Source organism: Stegastes partitus, unplaced genomic scaffold (assembly GCF_000690725.1).
Source record: "Stegastes partitus isolate 25-593 unplaced genomic scaffold, Stegastes_partitus-1.0.2 Scaffold96, whole genome shotgun sequence".
In the NCBI taxonomy this organism is placed as follows: domain Eukaryota; kingdom Metazoa; phylum Chordata; class Actinopteri; family Pomacentridae; genus Stegastes; species Stegastes partitus.
The window spans coordinates 835,233-853,937 of NW_007577827.1; the positions used below are offsets into that span (position 1 = coordinate 835,233).

The window sequence follows — 18,705 nt, forward strand, 5'->3', positions numbered from 1 at the left end:
ATGACAGCAAGACATGATTTTTTTTTAAAAAGAAGAAAAAAAGGTAAAGTCATACAATGTGAGAGATAAAGAGACTGTAAAACAAAAGTGTAGTGTACATTGTGCAAGAGTTGCATGTGTGTGTATGCATGCACATGCCTTCATATGTTTGAATAATTTGCATTAACAGAATTACATTCTGTTAATGTGCTGTAGTTAAGAAACAAGGAGCTATTATTTGGATTTACATCAAATGTTGAACTCTGACACTTTCACATGCTATTAATAGTTCCATTTTTACTTCATACTAATGGCTAACCTATAACACTGGAAAATAACAACATAAAGAAAGCTTCTTGAAAAAACAAAAAAAACATAAAACTATTTGTAATAATAAATGTAACAACAAAATACCTCAAAACCATTTTTTTTCCTTTTTTTTGAAAAATAATTTTAATGTTGAAGATTAAGTCCAGTATCACCCAAAAAAGACCTGAAATGAAAATCGACTATATCCGGTTTGCAGAAGGGGGCATTAATTAAAGCATTTTTAAGAGCTTAATTTGTTTTATTTAATCTACTATTTTAGAGAAAACATGCTTTGAGTATCTCTGATATCTTCTGTGAGTTTTTTCAATTCATTTGCCATTATTTATAGTAACTTGTAGCCTGTTGTGAAGTCTGTGGGTGTTATTTTGAAGGTTTTGGCAGGAAGTCGTCTCTGTTTGTTTTGCTGTTGCTCCGCCGGATTAAACCACTTATGAGGCAGGTGAACACGCTGATATGAGGAATCTGTTTCACATCTGTCGGAGGACAGAATAACTTTTTAAAAACAAAACTTTGACAAGGCACCTTTAAAACCACTTATCTGCTGTTTTTATTTGTTTGTTTTCTTTGCCAGGATATCAAAGTTTGGCTTGTCTAGGTAGGTCACATTTAAACTTTCTGTCTCCCAGCAGGCTAACAGTGATGTCTGAAATGTAACAGAGATGTACTTATTGTTCGGTAAATGCGGTAATGAGATTAAAAAAAAAAAAAAAGTGTAAACTACTGCTGTTTAAATGTAAATCTTCTGTTAGGCGAGGACACAAGAAAACACACTTGGGTCTAGTTATTCAGGTTAAACCAGATGTGTTAGCTCGCTGACGACGTTTAAACCGCGCGCAGCTGCCAACAGCAGTTACATTACTGAGATGTTTCACATGTTGACGGATGTAACCTGATGTCAGAGTGCTGAAGCAGAGAACTGAAGGCGCTTCTCAACGTCTAAGGAACTGCATTTTCGTTTCACATCTTGGTGACAGGTACTGTACGCTCCTCTCCTGTTTTCTGTTGCTTCCTTTTGTCTCACTGATTCCTACTGAAGTGTCCTTTCAGTCTTGCAATCCCAGTTGTCTCCCATCCAAGCGACTCATTTGTACAAACATTAGGCCTAAAAACAAGTTGGGCTCAACTGGTAAATCACTGTTTGATTAGAAAAAGTATCTCACCAATCAATGTCAGTCATTATGTTTTGGGATTACTGTAAAGCACTTGTTTCTACTCCTCAGGATGGCTGAACCTGCTGAATTGCTGCTCATCAAGGACCAGTATGAGAGTGCGTTTACCTCACTGAGTCGTGGATTGGTGGCTGAGGAGGCAGACAATAGAGCAGAGGCCCTGGTGTATTACAGGAAAGGCCAAGAGCACCTCACTCAGGGAGTGGATGTTCCCACCGGAGGGGAGAGGCAGCAGGGAGCGGTGTGGGACACGGCTCGGCAGCTCCAGCAGAGGATGAGGGACACTCTGAAGACTGTCAACGCCCACCTCTCTGCCCTGGAAAACTCTCAGCTGACAACAGGAGCCCAGAGGGGCTTACTGTTGAAGGATCTTCCTCGTAATCTTTATCCAGACTTGGCACCCAACAGTCAGCCTCCCAATAGCTCTACCCACCATCTGTACCCCACCATACCTGCCACCACTCAGAACACAACCCCCCCTACACCCCCTCCCAGGCCTCCCTCCCCTGCTGTTAGGCACACACACTCAGTCCCTGCAGCGGCTCCAGGAACGACAGCCATGGATAACGCAGGGGACCAGCCTCCGGTGTACACACCACAGCCCACAAATGGGCACCGCAGCCTGGCTTATGGTCCTAATGGAGGCGGTCTTGGTTCAGGAAAGCAGACCGGCGCGGCAGTTGGAGACGATGGACAAGAGCTGCTTTCCATCCCTACAGGTGTGCAGCTGTTTTTTGTTGCACCAAATGGACAGGTCAGCTCGCTGTCTTCCCCAGGCTACCTTCGCATCATCGCATTCGACAACCAGCAAGGGAATTCCACTGATGGGAGATCCTCAGCATTTTTACATGTAAGTATATGTCATATTAAATATCTTGTGTGAGTGTGGATATGTTAAGATGTAAGATAAGATAAAATAGAACTTCATAATTCCCCAAGAAAATTCTTGTGTTAGATCTTGCTCAGAAAAGAAGATTACGTAGCATAATGTCAGCAATGTTTACGAAGTATTTCCTTGGGTGTGTGTCTTCCAGGTAAGTGGGTGTGTCCCCCGGGGAAAACACTTCGTCACTGTCAGAAGCATTTCATAACTAACTATGAGTCACTGTGTTTGTGCGTAGACTGAGGACTATTCACTAAGAAATATTTTTCTTATGACGCTGGTGTCGTCTTTGTGGTGCATCCTCATATATCCTTTGTCCACATGAGTTGTATTTTGCATATGTAAAAAAAAATTGTTCCTGGAAGATTTGCTTCACCCCCAGTTACATTGTTTTCATTAAACTCCAGCTGTTGATGATAGGATTGGTTGACCTGGTGCTACAACATTTCTTTCAAGTGTTAGAAATACATTTGTGTGTCATTTGAGATTCATATTAACGTCGATGAGGTCCTTCAGCAGGTACTTCTGTTTGATATTTGAGTGAATATAAAATACGAATCTGTTCTGGCACCCCTACAGAGCGTGTGTTATGCTGTGTTGTGTACTCCATTGCAACCCATGACTCTGTTTCCCACCAGACCAGGCTGGTGGGCTGCTCTCCTGTATTCTGGTCCTTCTTTGTTTTCAGCAAGACAATGGTCCCATTAACAGATGACTCTGCACTTCTGTTGTGCTGCTGGTCAGTGTCCTGCGCCCTCGCAGAGGTCATTCTGTCAGGCGGCATACCAGTAGCACGGTGCAGCAGCAAGTCTGTATCTGTATTATGTCTGTGTGCATAACTGATATGTACGTCCTCATGGGGTTAAAATCCTGTGTTGTGTCTTTGAGAGAGATTTCAAAGAACAGGAGACGTTGTGGTTGCTCAAGCGTTTTGTGCCATAAAAGAGAAACTGGGACTTGCTACCAACCACCTCTGATAATGAAGTTATTGGGTAAAATAGCATTGGATATGGGATGATTTCCATCTCACACCTTATGAGCTGCCCCATAGAGAAACGATGACTCATCAAAAGCTATCGTTTCCTATGTTTTGTCTCATTAAAATGGAGGTTTTTGCTAAGAACAGTGGACATGAAGTGTATGCCGCATGTTCTTTTTAAACCCACTACCATAGATGATCAGTGGAATTGAATGCAACTTCCTTGGATATAAAGATGCCCTCTGACCTAGAGGACTTTATCATCCCTGTTATTTTTCTGTCTTTGCGTTTTCAAGGTGTGTGACTGCCTGTACCCGCTGACAGCCGACACTCCAGTGCTACTGGCCAACTCTGGGATCTTCATGTTCCCTGACACCTTGGCAGAGACCCCAGGGTCCTTTGTGGGTCTGGTGTTGTCCTCTGAACTGCCTGCTGCTGACCGAGAGATGTTTCAAGACGTCCTATCGCAGCTTACTGAACTCAGGATCCAGGTGAGTCTTTGCTTCCAGTCTGAAACACATATAGTATAAGGATGAGTATGCATGTGGGTGGAGCAGATGTGTTGATACCATTTGTCTAGGGTGTTTCTCTGTGGTTGGAGAGAAAAGGACAGTGTAGGGTGGGGAGATTGAACATAAACAATAAACAGTGATGGCTAATGGTAAACCTTGTAGAATCCTGTGTATCATGGTATACTAGTTCCTTTAAAAAAAAATAAAAAAAAATGTTCCACATAACTGCCTAGTTGCTTTGTTGCTAACAAGGGCCAGGTGAAGCTGTATGAAGCTTTGGGGCCTTCTTTCTATTTGTAACTTACAATGATCTAAACTTTGGGGCTTCAAACAAAGCAAGTACCATGTAAAAAAAATAAAAAATAAAAAATCTGTTAAAAAAGCGGTGCCTGAAAAAATATGAAATAACTGTAAAAATGATGGCAGATATCTGTAGCACAATATTTTTAGCATATTTAGATACAGTAAATATGTATAATTCTAAGTCACACATTGTAAAAGAAAAAAATTAGTTCTGTAGAAATACTGACTTTATGATGTAGACATTGTGTATAGTTTAGTCTAGATTTTACTTGATATTATTTGTAATTTAGCGAAACAGAAAATCTGCAACATAACAGTTAAAAAGTTATTTTGGAAATGAAATGAAAACTACTTTATTTATCCCAGAAGGGAAATTCAATAAATTCAATCCTTAATAAAGTACATTTTTTCTTCAAATAATAGCACATGAAGACTTTTTTTTTGCTGATTTATTTTCTGTAAGAATAATCTAAGCTTACCATCAAATATGGTAAAACAATTAATTATAGTTTATAAAAATTTAGTTTTCTGATGTGGACATTATTCACCATTTTGGCCTGTTCTTTTATGGTTCACGTGTAAATTGTCCTTTTTTCCCCCTTTGATATTACTAGAAATGATCAATAATTTAGAAAAATTGAAAAATCTATACAATAACAAAAGTAACATTTAAAACATGTTTAACAATGTTTACTTTTTTTTTTTTTTACAGTGCACAAAAACATTTGAACTTGCAAAAAAAAATAAAAATGTCCTGGAATGCTACATTTTGCATGCATGTTGTGTATATTATAATAAAATAATTATTAAATCTGATGTCTATATAGCCTATATATAAAGTATGTTTGATGACACAAAATATGAATGCACCATATTAATACTGTGCCGACCCAGTGAGCATTGTGATCTTGTGTAACTTCATGGTTCATATCTATGTAAGATTTTTATATTCTATTCATTAGTTTAGCTTTTTGCTTTTATTCCTTTCTTACTTCCTGTTAGGTGTCATGCTCTCACCTCTGTATTTCTGCTATTCCTCCCACTTTGACTGCAAAACTTTCTAAATGATTGAGCAATTTCTGAAGCACATTTGAAGCTATATGTCATGCCAGTTATGTGTTATTCTTAATTTGACTCTGGCCTAAAACAATGCGCCTCTCAGGAGAACAGCAAACTCTGGAGTGTCAGTGTCATTCACCAATCGCTATTTCTGACTTGGCCACCATGTCTGAACAAAAATATTCACATGCTATTTTGCTGAGGAGGAACACTCATTTTGTGCTTTGATCAGGTTGTTACACAAGATGTCTTGGTGCTTGTAGACATATAACACGTATCACATTTTTATCTTCATACTTAACAGGAAGAAAAAAAATAGTTGCCGAGTTGTGGGTAACAGTACAAGTCACCTGTAGCCTGTTTGGGCGTACACACATTTTAGAAACACTATACTATGTATTCACTAATTATGACTGATTGATTCCTTGACAGGGTCCAGAGGGGACAGGGTCAGAAGTCATCAACTTGAGTACCAAAGTCCCATTGGGTCCCCTTGAGGAGAAAATAGGACTGACAGTACCAACAGGGGAGAAGGACAAACCGCTACTTCCTGGTTGGAGTGAGAAGGTGGCCCAAGGAATTGCGTCAGGTGAGTTTATAAGTGAGAGTTCTGAAAGAAAGAAAATAAAAACAAAACATCACTGCACAGTGTTGCACAAACACTTCACCTACAGCAGATGTCCCTCTCTCTACAACATCGACCACCAGTGGGTGTTGTTTACCGCAGCAGCAGTCTCTCCTGCACAGGATTCAGTGCTGTTGCTCAACCGCCTGTTCACATGTATCCAATGGACATTTTGAGACCACAGGACATAAGATGCACTTTCACTTCCAAAAATATGTCTCTGTAGGATCTACATGGTTGAGTCAGTCATTTGCAAAAGGAGCAGAGGCCACTGGCAAGGCCATCCAGAAAGGAGCAGCTAAGATTCGGGACCACATCACGCCTGAGGACACTCCTTCAGAGGTCAGCCCCCAGGTCAGCAAAGGTCTGCAGGTGGCTAAACAGGCCACTGGGGGCGCTGTTCGAGTCAGCAAGTTCTTGGGTAAGGACTCATCCAACAGGAAATAAATCAGAGCATTTCGTTTTGACGTCATCCAAGAATTTAAATCCTTTCCTAAGATAATGATCGAAATATAAACTCCTTTCGGGTGGTGGTAGTAAAACTTTTTCATGTTTTTTTTTTCTTTTTTCTTTTAAGTGCTGGTCTTGAACGTGGATATGTATCTATTTTTCTTTTTCTGTTGTGTTGCCTTTTGTATTCATAGTGAATGGAGTGAGTACAGTGGCAGGACATGTGGCAGAAAAGGTGGTGCCCCATGTGAAGAAACATGGTGCTAAGCTGGTCCCGGAGTCTTTGAAGAAACACGAAGATGGCCGAGCGTCCAACTTGGATGGAGCCAAGTATGTAGCAGCCAGTGGTGTACACGGTATGTACAAAACTACAGGGCATGAGCACAAAGTTATGTTATTGCACTGATCCTTGTGCATTATCTGTCACAGTACTGTCAGTAACTCTTAATCTCAATCTGTCTATCACTAAATCTATATCTAACATAAAGTGCTGAAATATTTTTGCTGTTTGATTAATGATAGTGGATCCAGGTCTTTTTAGAGAAATCAGGATTCTTTTTTTTTTTTCCCCCAAACTAGGTTTCAGTACTGTTTGGTCAAGTCTGGAGACAGGAGCAAAGCTTGTTTGCAAAAGTGTTGCCACAGAGACTGTCACCACAGTGAAGTACAAGTAAGTTCAGATATTGCTCATTACTACTTCTATATTTAATGAATAGGATCAGGAATTGATTATCGCATATCCTGTTTTTACCCTTTTTCTGAATCTGTTTGGTCACTTTAAGCAGTTGAGGGCTGGATCAGAAACCAGCCCGATACTTTGCCTACTGTGGTCCTTTCTTCTTGGTATGTTGGTGCACTGACCTGCTTTTCCAACTATTTCTTTTCAGATTTAGGGGCTTAGAGAATCTTATAAACATGTCCCGCAACATATGACTGCACGGGGGAGTAACGGCAAAGGCTTGTGAACTAACACTGCTGCTCAACCCTTTCATGCATGCTCTTTCACTAACCCGAACCAAGTCAGAAAATAACACTCAATAACCCACAAACCTAATGCAGCAACAAACATACCAGTGTCTTCTTAAAACATGCTTGTTTATTCATGTATGTTGGACACATAAATTATGTATTTGCCTTCTTTTTTTCATTTTTTTTTTTTTTTTACTTAAAAAAAAATCCTAGTAGTCTGGTCTACACAGGCTGTGTAACAGCTCACATTTTACACTCGCCATACATCCATTAATGCAGCCTGAAGTGTAATTTGCACTTCAAGTCTATTTTCCTCTGAGTAAAGTGTGTAGTTAAAATAATGTGTGAGTGCTTTGAAAACACAGGTGACCTACACTCAATACCGTGCCTGAACACCTCCTGTGTAGACGAGTAAATTGCCTGAGTTGCTGCTGTGCTAACATGTTGCTTAAGCTACAGCTTCTGTGTAGACACTGTAAGCTGCTGGTATGTCTTTCTGGGTCTGTCCATGTTAACTGCAGCTAAATATCAGCTCCTGTTGGGTGGTGATTCTCTTGCTGTTCACACTGTTTGTAGACTGCTTTCCTAGATTGTTACTAATAAACGGCTTCAAAGTGAGATATGACTTTGTTTTTATTGAATGGCATCAGTAGCCAACTAGTCTTTCGGTTTTATACACACCCTCATTTTATTTTTTTCCCACCACACCACTCTTCCCTATCTCCACCATGTTACTCGTGGTGAAGGTACGGCGACGATGCAGGCCAAGCCACAGACACTGCTCTCAAGTCAGTCGGAAATGTTGGCTTGACTGCATTCAACATTGACAATCTGGGCCTCAAAGCCATCTTGAAGACTTTTGGCAAGACGACAGCCAAGGCCATGGTCAAAAAACCAAATGGACAGTCGGCAGAAGCAGAGGGCACAGAGGAGCAGAAACAAGAGCATCAAGCAAAAACAGAGCAAATGGATGTGCAGAAACAAGAGCTTCAGGCAGAGACGGACAAGAAGGATGTGCAGAAAAAAGAAGAGGAAGAGAAGAAAAAATAGATCTCCATAGGATGCTGAATCTTGTCTTTGTTCTCTGTTAGTTTGGTGGCTCACCTCCTAATTTATACAATGAAATAGGCCACCCGTTTATGAAGTAGCTATTTTGTTGTATTAATTATGGATGTGAAAGTGTTTGAATGAACCTCAGGCATCGTGCAATATTCCATCACAAGGTAATAACCAAGGGATTTTATAGCTCTTAAGGTCAAGGATACCTTTATATTCTAATTTACGTTTGGATTGTATAAACTTTAATACAAAAGGTTTTTTGTTTTGGTTCTGTTGGCTTGTCATTATGTATTTGTATATGACAAAACATTCTAGCGACAAGTAAAGTTCTAACTACAACTACAGACAGGTGACAAAGGAAAAATCAATGTGACATAAGGTGTTGTGCTGCTAGAAGAACTTTGCTGTGCCTTGATGTTGATTCTAGAGGTATCTGGAGCTCTACTGGAGGCACGAACACTATTCTTTCAAAATTTCCTTATTTGTTGTTTTGATAATGGTGGTGGAGAGCCAACAGAATCACCCATAGGTGCCCTATTAGGTTGAGATCTGGTCTTTGTGAACACCATCACATCATTTCCATACTCTTAAACCATTCAGTAACATCTTGAACCCTATGAATGGGGCCATTGTTATGCTGGAGGAGACCACTCTCATCAATATCAAAATGTTCCCACATAGAAAAAAGGTGATTACTCTCAGCACTTGTGTTTCTCGCCCACAGAAAACTTACTGAAGGCCCACAGATGGAGAAAAAGTAGGGAACCGAATGGGATAAAAGCTATTTCCATTATGGCTTAACTGCAAATGACGGTAACACTTTATAACTATCTGTTATAACTAGTTAATAGATCATTTGTAAACTGCTAATTAGTGAGTTATTAACCACTTGTTAAGTGTTTGTTAATAGTTTGTTGATGATTTATAACGAGGATTTATAAATGAGAAATAGTTGCAACTTTAGAATAACGTAACAGTTAACAAGTCATTTATAACTCATTAACTAACAGTTTGTAAATGATATATTACCGATCTTTAAAGCATCGTTATAAATCATCAACAAACTATTAACAAACACTTAACAAGTGGTTAACAACTCACTAATTAACAGCTTACAAATGATCTATTAACTAGTTATAACGGATAGTTATTATAAAGTGTTACCCAAATGACCCATGTGTGTCAATCAATCCCCTCACTGTAGGGCTCAAGGGTTCAGGTTTTTCATTTGATTTGTCACCTATCTGTAAATACAGAATGTTTGCATTGCAATCATAATGTATCATAAAATGCATAAATGTAATTTGAAAGGATATAAATCTCGTGTTTTAGCTATACATTTAATGTATTTTTATATGCGATGTTTACACTGGCGTTCTTGGAGAGGGATATAAAATGCAGGCTATAAAATGCTGCTCTCTGGTGCACACACACATGCAAAGCTCTGTGTTGTTTATCTATTATAATTTGAAACCCTGCAAGAGTGGCAATAAATCAAGTGACATTTATACCATTAATGTTGAATTAGGAGCTCGGTACAGAGAGGAAGCTCATTTCCATGCGTAATTACGAACGAAATGAGCCTAATAAAACATCTGTCTGCAAAAAAAAATAAAAAAAAGAGATATCACTGCTTGTAAAGACGATGCAATTTAAGCTTTTCATTACTGCGCTGTCAGGAGGTTTTATTTTCAAACCTCCCGCTAAATCTGCGCCAGGATTTTCGACGCCGGCCGGACGAGCCGTAAAACAGCGGTCTCCATGGAAACCCCGTGTCACAAACTTTTCCTCGGTTGATGCAAGTTTGGGGTTTTTTTTCCGCAAGAAACATGACTAAAGATTGCGACTACAGCAAATACGATCTGGCGCGGCTGCAGGCAGAACTTGAGCAAGAGAGGGAGATGAAGTAAGTTTTTATTTAGGTAACTTTTTCTTTTCTCTACAAAGTTGTTAAAGAGATTAAATGTTTGCTGCAAAAATAGCATCTGGCTCCTGTTGGTTGCAGAGAAATGCTTGAGGAGTCGGTGTCTGATCTGCAGAGCACCATGTGTGAACTGCAAGAAAGGCTGCACAGTGTTGATGGAGAAGGTGAGTACAAAATACATCATTTTAGATTATATTTTATAATATATTTATTGCTATATACACTCAGTTGGCAATTTATTACAGGCACTAAGTTTGAAAAAATACATTAATGATACAGATACAACAGTCCTGCTTCATAAAGAGTATATTTTTCTTTTTCTTTTATTTAAAGAGCTGTAGATCCAACTGTATGTTCATTTTGAATTCTGCAGTTTGTGTTGCTGTTGATTTCATTGCCAGGTGTTTTTTGGCCCTCCACCCTTCTGATGCCCTTTTTGACTGTATTTTAAATATCAACTTATGGATGGCAGATCCTTTCTTACAGCTCAATCATAACAAAACAGAAATCTTGGTCATTTGTTGTGAAACTGAGAGAGAAACTTAATGTTTTGTCTTAATTTGATGAACATTGCCAAAGTGTGATTGTTTTTTCTCGAGCCAATGCTTCACCCTGTTGCTACCTGCAAGATTGATTTTAGTAATACTCTCCTATTTGGTCTCCGCAAGAAGACTATATCTCAACTTCAGTTGCTTCTAAACTCAGCTGCATGTGTTGACTGATAAGGAGAGCACACATTACACTAATTTTAAAGTCTCTGTCCTGGCTACCTGTGTGCTTCAGAATTGATTTTAAGATCCTTTTATTGGTTTATAAAGCTCTTAATGGTCTTGGTCCTATCTATTTATCGGATTTGTTTTTATCCTATGAACCCTCTAGAACCCTTAGCTCTTCTGGTAGTGGCCTTTTAATTAAACCTAAGGTCAGAACGTAAACCCACAGAGAGGCAGTCTCTTGTTATTATGATCAACGTTGGTGGAACAGCCCTCCTGAAGACCAGAGGACGCCAGAGAGTTTGGATGGTTTTAAAATCAAGTTGAAGACCTAACCGATTTTTAGTCTGGCTTTTGTCTAATTGTATTTATTTAACAAATGTATTTATTTATTATTACTTGGTATATTTATAGATTTCTCTGTTTTTTAATACACATTTTACTCGAATTTAGTCTTTATTATTTTCTTATCTTGTTCCTCTGAATTTTGACTTATCCTGCTTTTGTTGTTTGTCATGTAAAGCACTTTGTGTTACATTTCTTTGCATGAAAAGTGCTGTTTAAGTAAAGTCTGATTGATTGATGAGTCGGATGAGACTAAGATAAATAACAGGAACACCTCTATGCATAATTCACACAGTTTGAAAGCACCACAAACTTCCTCCCCCAAAAGTGATCACACTGATAAGTTGCCACCTCCCTTAAAGTGCTTCAATAAATAATAGCAATAATTTACATTCAAACTGGGTGTACATATCCCCTTGAACCACAGAGCCAGAATGTACCAAACAAAGCTTTATCTTGTCAGGCCAGACGCTCTTCTGTATCGTCTGTATTGTGTCCTGCCCCAAATGGGACTATGATGTGACAGTTATCTCTTTATACTCTGATGTGTCAGGAAATGAGTGGAAGACAAGATATGAGACCCAGGTAGAGCTAAATGGACAGCTGGAAAGACAAATCTCACTCATTCACGAGAGACTGGAGGACATACGAGGAAACCCGATGGGCAAGTAGTTTATTCTGGAAGTACTTTTGTTGGGTTTTATTGGAATCTGTCAGCTTAAACATACCTCAGAGTGTTGTGTAGTTTGCCTTCTCCATACCAAGAAATAGTGTTACTGCAATACATCAAGCAATCTCAGCATCTGCAATACATGATGCAAACACGGACTGATGCTTGCTCACTTTGAAACAAACAGAAAATTATTTTGAGTCTAATAGGCACCTCTGTCTTAGCTCCATGAGATTGTTGAGAACAGGCTGCTGCTGTCCTAAAGAACTATGTATATCGGGTCCATTTGAAAGATATAATTTGTGTTATCACATTTGAACAGATACTTGACTTCCTTCAGAATGGGATGTTAGATCTTTCTAACATCCCATCAACACACAAAATGTTCCCTATAATATATTTACCCATTTTAAGCAAGTTAGTATTTTATTCCACACATGCTTAATGCTCTTGTTTTTTACAGATCGACTGGCCTCTATCCGATCTTATGATGACATGCCAGTCGTGAGTACAAACATTTTCTATTGAGTTTTTTTTCTTCATCTGTTTTGTTTTATTGGGGTTTTTTTCTGCATTTTTTTTTTCATTTAGCAGAGAAATGTTCCAGAAAGAGCTGGAAATATATATTAGACATAAGCACATACCAGCAGAGAGAGCTAGAGATACAGGATGAGCAGAGAGTGCAGACAGGACTGAGAGGATTGTAACGCCAGCTGCTCTCCAACCTCCCGTCGATGCAGGCAGAATAAACCAGAGTTTAATCACAGCACCGTAATCACGGGATTACAAACCATAGGAGAGTAATGCACACTAATTACAATGCTTAAACACACATAAATGCACACACAAACGCATACCACACACTGGATTGTTGCACAATACAGTCTAAATATGCATGCGTCTCTGCGCCTTAGGGCAGAGCTAACAGATGCTCATTAGTGTATCCGAGCGGTGATTGCAAGATTGTGGGCTGAAGAGATGTCGACAAACTGTGAGCGTGACAGTTAAGATAGACTGAGCGTGTGAGGAGAATGTATATTATCGTTATCTGATAAATGTTAGTACCACTGGGCTCTGTAGAATTAAGTAATACAAGAGTGTTACAGTGTCTGGTGATCCAAAGAATGAAGCTAGAACTTACAGATCCTGAAAAGTACGACTTATTCCTTTAATGGCGTACCAAAGTGTCACACTGATTCTGAAAAACTGGCATTCCTACAGATCAAATGATGTTCAGTAATGCTTACTACAGGTACATATTTCTGGGCACAAGAACAAGACTGTTCCAAAGCCAGCAAAGCACCAGGTCTCAGTGCTCTGCTCAGTGCTATAAATCTAACGTAGCCTTACCATGTCTTTGCACTAATGTGTTTATATAGTCACTGAATAATGTATGAGCCCAATCCGTTTTCTTGCTCATGTTTTCTGCATTAACCGTTCTGTTATTGTTTGATCCTTGCACAGCTTAATTCAAATTGGTTTGTAATTAGTCTTCGGCTGCATGACAGCTTCATACTGAAAATTTCTAATTAATGGAAACACTTTGCCGCAGGAAACGCTGAGGCAGCGTCTGAAGTTTCTGACTGATGAGAAGTCCGACCTCCAGAGTCAGCTGATGGACTGTCATCTTCACATTGAGCAGGAGGGAAAGGTGCGAGTCTCGACTGTTCTCCAAGAACAGTGAGAAGGGATTTAAGTGTTGTTGTGGGTCACATTGTCTGCTGTCTAGTTTAATTATTTTGTACACAAGCAGCTTTTGGTTTTTCCAGGTAATACATATTTTAGTTACAAATAACAATCATTAACAGTGGATTGAAAAGGATTTGGCTGATAGTTTTGTTTTGCATTCTTTATTTTTTAACAACCCACTTATACAAAATCAGTCCTTAACCTTTGTCCTGCACTGCTTCGACTCGGCGAGTGCGCTCTTAGTTTTGCCACTTGGTTCTTTGTTTATTGTTCTGCTCAAGAAACAGTGAGATATTAGTTGAAAAAAGGTTCAGCGTAAAGCATGCTCAGCCAGTAATCCCTGCTGTAATCTGTCGCTCATTAACATTGGAGTCTTCTGAAAGGCGCACATGCACAAACACACAGCAAACGAGCTTTATACCCATGAGCAGACAGATTATTGACAGTACTGTAACTCATGATTAAAAAATATGACACCATTTATTTCTTTTTATGTATCAGGCATTTCATAAAACCAATGATGAGAGGCGAGCATACCTTTCAGAAATTACTAAGGTAAGCATTCAAAATGTTATTTCTCCATATCTCCACAAGCAAGTAGCTCTCAAATACAACCTATTGACTATTAAGTTTTGACTATGAAATATGGTTAAGTTTTACAAGAGGACAACGTACACATTTACTGTCATGCATACCGTGTAGATAGCACACTGCTCTGCTCTCTGACGCTTCTCCTGCAGACCTAGTTATGATTTCTCATTCATGCTCTTGTTATATAATAGGTGAAGCTCTATTCAGTCACAGAAGTAAGTCAAGGACTTTCTGCCTCATGCTGCAACAAAACTGGATACTGCAGAGATGAAACTGAACTGAAACCAAGCTGCATTTCTCTGTGTCTACACTGTAGAGACAAACCTTTGCATTTAGTAGCACGTGATGTTGCCTGGCACAACACGAACCTGCTGTCAACACAAAAGCTCACATTAAAATGGGTTAATGATCTAAAAATACTCCTGTTGTACAGTTGTCATGAATGGGATAATTAGATACAGAGACAAAACCATCTTTATATATTTATTTCTGCTGTAAAGGTGAGCATTTTAACATGACAGGCCTCTGGGTATAAACTCGCTTTTGGAGCCGGCCTCAAGTGACCATTCATGGAACTGCAGTTTGTGAGAGTTCCACATTGGCTTAATTTTACAACCCTGGAAGTTGCTGCTTGAGTAGGAATCGCTTTGTCACCAGTTCTGTATCAGTTCACTTTACAGCTTATTATTTCAATTTTTCAGCCAGCAGTTTTATTGTGTTGATACACCTCCAATGGCTTTTATTCAGTGCTTAACTGATTATAGTGAAAAAGCTCTAAAAAGTCAGGCAGCTGTCAGACACAGGTGTAGAACGCAAACCAGGGCCTACCATTCGTTGTACCAGGTAGTAAAGCTTCCTCTGTGTGAACAAATAGACCCAAACAATTCCAGCAAAATGCCCCCCAAAACATAACAGGCCCACCAGATCCCCTCACTGTGAGTGTCAAAGCTTCAGGTTTTTCTTTTTTTATTCTACTCATCTGAATAAGTACATTTAGCTAAATACAATATTGCTACATCTGGTGTGCACTCATTGTAATAATCATCAATCGTTCTTTACAACAGCTGTCTTCCTCTCATGAAACCCAGAGAAGACAGTACTCCACTCAGCCACAGAGGGCGCCAGAGAGCAAACACACGAGGTCAGTGAGGCACAACACTTCCAGGTGATGGACAAAATTATAAAAACAACAAATTATGGCTTCAGATGTGACAGAAGAATTAACAAATAATATAAAAAACAGAACAGTAAGATATCCACACAAATAAAACCTGTTTTTGATGTGTTTGACTTGTGGTACCACTTTGTTTTTATTTTTTATTTGATTTATCGATAAGGGACTGACTCATATTATAGGGTGCCTTCAAAATCTCTTTGACTCAATTAACACCTCAAATTACTATGTGATACACACTCTGAGTAAATATGATCATTCCTGTGTTAATTGATGTGTGTTGTGATCAGACTTACCGTACAAGCTCTTGATTTGTAGCTAATAAAGTAATCATGCTGGACAAAAAAAAGATAATAAGCACATACATTCTAAGATGTACTTTCTTAGACTGTTATTGTTGCAAAAAAATGTCAATATTCAGTGTTATTTTAGTTCGCTGAAGTGGTTTAGTAGAAATAGAAAACTGCTCTTGTCTCTGTGTTATCTCTTGGTGCATAGAGGGAAGCGGGCCAGCAGGAAGGCAGAGGCTGATTCTAAGAAAGGAAAAGAGGGAGAAGAAGACGGAGGAGGAGGAGTGCGTGTGAAAGGAGGAGGAGGTGGTGGTGGAGCAACAACAACAGAAAGGAGAGAAGAGAAGAAATCCCAAAGAGAAAGCAGGTTACCCAGCCTAAAGCACTATATGAAACACAATCCTTAACCCCAAGTCAGTGTTTTTGAAAAGAGGTAATGGTCTTCTCTGTTGGAATGATTAAACTTACCAGCTCAATGGCCTTGTGTTGGGAATGTTGCGGTTTTGTATGAAGGTTTTTCTAGTCATGTGCCGTAGTCAGTGTTGCATTTATTTTACATTTGATGGCAAATACAGTATTATAATGATCTCATGGTATAAAATACTACAGAAGTCTAGAATGATTATTATGTGCTTTATGTGCCTTTTAAGAAGAGTAGCTATTTGAAGAAAATGTTTCAGAGGGAGGAATATTACAGTGTGGTCAGACCTTAATGTGCCAAAAACCTGCTGGGTCTGACATTTCTTGTGTCGCTGCAATTTTTTTTATGAAATCACCTCCTACGACTGGCGTTACGTAAGCAGCACCACAACCACCACCACTCTCTTTGGATGTAGTTCACCCGCACAGCAGTCACCCCCCCTACCGTCCCACCCACTGACCGCCTTTATAAATGTGGGTGTAAGAAAACTGTATCCCTACAAGATGAGGTAGTGAACAGGAAAATTGCCAGCAGCAGCGTTTCATTTGTGTTAGTGAAGTGTGTGGGTTGGGTTCAGCTCTTGACAGCCTCAAAACACTGAATTGAAATCTTATAGGATGGGATAGGATTGTATAGGCAAAAGCAGCTTGGATTCATATTTTTGTCCTGTCCTTTTACTTTTATGTTATAAATACAGCAACTTGATGGTTCAGTGATTGGTTTTGTGAATACACACGTCATTTATTATAGCTCATGAATTGTAAATCTGGTTTTGCGACAACAAGGTTGCAGGCAAAGCACATCTCATGAAGGGTGATTTAGACATTAACATCTATGACCTTATGTCCAAAACTGGCACAGCAGAGAATTGTAGTGACAAGGGACCTGGCCTTTAACTTGAGGAGCAAAGAGCAAACCCCATGGTGTCAGGAAACATCAGACCATCAGAAAATATATGACAAATCTGGGGTGTATAGCTGATAGCAGTTAAAGGAGCAGTCCGCTATAAAATATGCTAATAATGTATACTTTACTACTCCATTTCCATGTGGTAATTTAACTCTTTTTCAAGCTCAACATCAACTCCACATTCAGATATTATTGGCTGTTTTTTAGAAGCAATCTCTCAAATATTGTATCATCTCACAGTGACAGTAATTTATTGGTGTATTGGTTCAATAAACCGAATCCAAAAAGTATCTCCAGATGACTCCATCACTTTGAATCCTGATGCTCTAATTTCCACCTGCAGGAGGAATTTGTTTATTTGCTGGTATTGACTTTCTGATATGGTTGGGCGGTTTGGTGTACAGTCCTAAATGTGCTGCACTGACAGGCCGTTTATCTTAGATTAATGACTTAATTTGAAGATAGTCGGTCCATATTGCCTTATGAAAGAGAAAGTACATTTACAGAGCGTCTCTTTTTTTCTTTCTGTTTCACGTGCATGCTCATTTTGGCACATCACTCCATCCTGCCCGTGATTCACACAGCCACAGAGTAGCCACCAAGATGTCTTCTGCTGACAAGTGAAACACAATGACAGATCACTACAGTATCTGTCAAAACACAATGAATCACAGTGCGGCTGCTTCCCCATGCTAATTCAGCTAAAGCTCCTCTGTCTGTACTCACCATTTGTAAGCCGTAAAAAACCACGTATGTGCATATGTGTGTGTATAAGGAACTCATTTGAAAACGTACACGTGTGGAATCATGCACGTGAACCTGTGAGATGAATCACAATTGTGGGTCCATGCCCATGTTCGCACGCCATGCTGTGTTGTGCGAAGTTGTCGTAGCACAGAGAGGCAGTGATTAATGTCAGAATAGTGGGAGTATCTTTGTAGTAACTGTCAACAGTTTGTGTGTGGGGGTTTTTTAAATTTCTCTCCTGCTTAGCGATTTAATTTTTCAGAATTATTCCAGATGGGATTTGCTACATTATGAGTCATCAGCCCATCAATCCATCTGATTGAGCTCAAGCTGTGGGTTCATTACTATTCACTTCACAGAGATTACATTAGCAGAGAAATGCAAAATTGTGCTTTTACTTGTGGGATTGTTTTTTTTTTTTTTATGTTTAAAACAATTGTTTCAGTGGCTGTCATGCAGCACAGAGAGAAGCTAGTGCCATATAAAAGCATTTCTATCCTTTTTTTATGAGGGGTAGTGGATCGTAAAACTGTCTGGTCTACATTAAATGCGCTCTGGATTGAATTTACAAATAAAATAAAACGTGTCCAATAAGACGCTTCAGTAACCCCAGTCACACATGCCAAATTCTCAATCTCTTTCTCTACAAGTCAACTGAATCTCAGGAAATTGCCTAGTCATGCTTCAGGGACAAAGATGGCCTCTATGAAGAATTGCACATATTTCATTAGTTAGGCTGCAATATTTCTAAGCCTATATCATGCTGACTTCATTTCAGCCAGTCTGTAATTTGTCGGTGACACAAATGTGGATGAAAATAAACTGTCATATTTTCAGTGCTTAGCTTGAGATCCAAAACAATACAGAACTAGTTTCAAGACTTACCTCACTTTCTATGGTTTCTATCCACAGCAA

The 18,705-nt window shown here is 39.2% G+C and overlaps 2 protein-coding genes across 3 annotated transcripts in view; both read left to right on the forward strand.

Moving 5' to 3' along the window:
* Positions 1–724: 724 nt before the first annotated feature.
* Positions 725–9,177, forward strand: spart (spartin). Of its 2 annotated transcripts, none has more exons than XM_008277369.1 (8): positions 725–904; positions 1,530–2,328; positions 3,637–3,831; positions 5,647–5,803; positions 6,066–6,260; positions 6,484–6,645; positions 6,869–6,959; positions 8,005–9,177. In XM_008277369.1, exons 2-8 carry the CDS (start codon positions 1,531–1,533, stop codon positions 8,306–8,308), a joined length of 1,902 nt encoding a protein of 633 aa, XP_008275591.1. In that variant the 5' UTR covers positions 725–904; position 1,530; the 3' UTR covers positions 8,309–9,177. The 2 variants fall into 2 exon arrangements, with proteins under 2 accessions (XP_008275591.1, XP_008275590.1); XM_008277368.1 differs by lacking the exon at positions 725–904 and adding an exon at positions 1,091–1,283.
* Positions 9,178–10,146: 969 nt separating this feature from the next.
* The window catches only part of dclk1a (doublecortin-like kinase 1a), a 62,804-nt gene continuing 54,245 nt past the window's right edge, over positions 10,147–18,705 (forward strand). Inside the window, exons 1-8 of the mRNA XM_008277370.1 lie at positions 10,147–10,223; positions 10,323–10,405; positions 11,853–11,963; positions 12,433–12,473; positions 13,522–13,620; positions 14,160–14,213; positions 15,314–15,390; positions 15,922–16,022. Of these exons, the coding sequence (XP_008275592.1) occupies positions 10,147–10,223; positions 10,323–10,405; positions 11,853–11,963; positions 12,433–12,473; positions 13,522–13,620; positions 14,160–14,213; positions 15,314–15,390; positions 15,922–16,022 (643 nt within the window). The remainder of the gene's footprint in view (positions 10,224–10,322; positions 10,406–11,852; positions 11,964–12,432; positions 12,474–13,521; positions 13,621–14,159; positions 14,214–15,313; positions 15,391–15,921; positions 16,023–18,705) is intronic.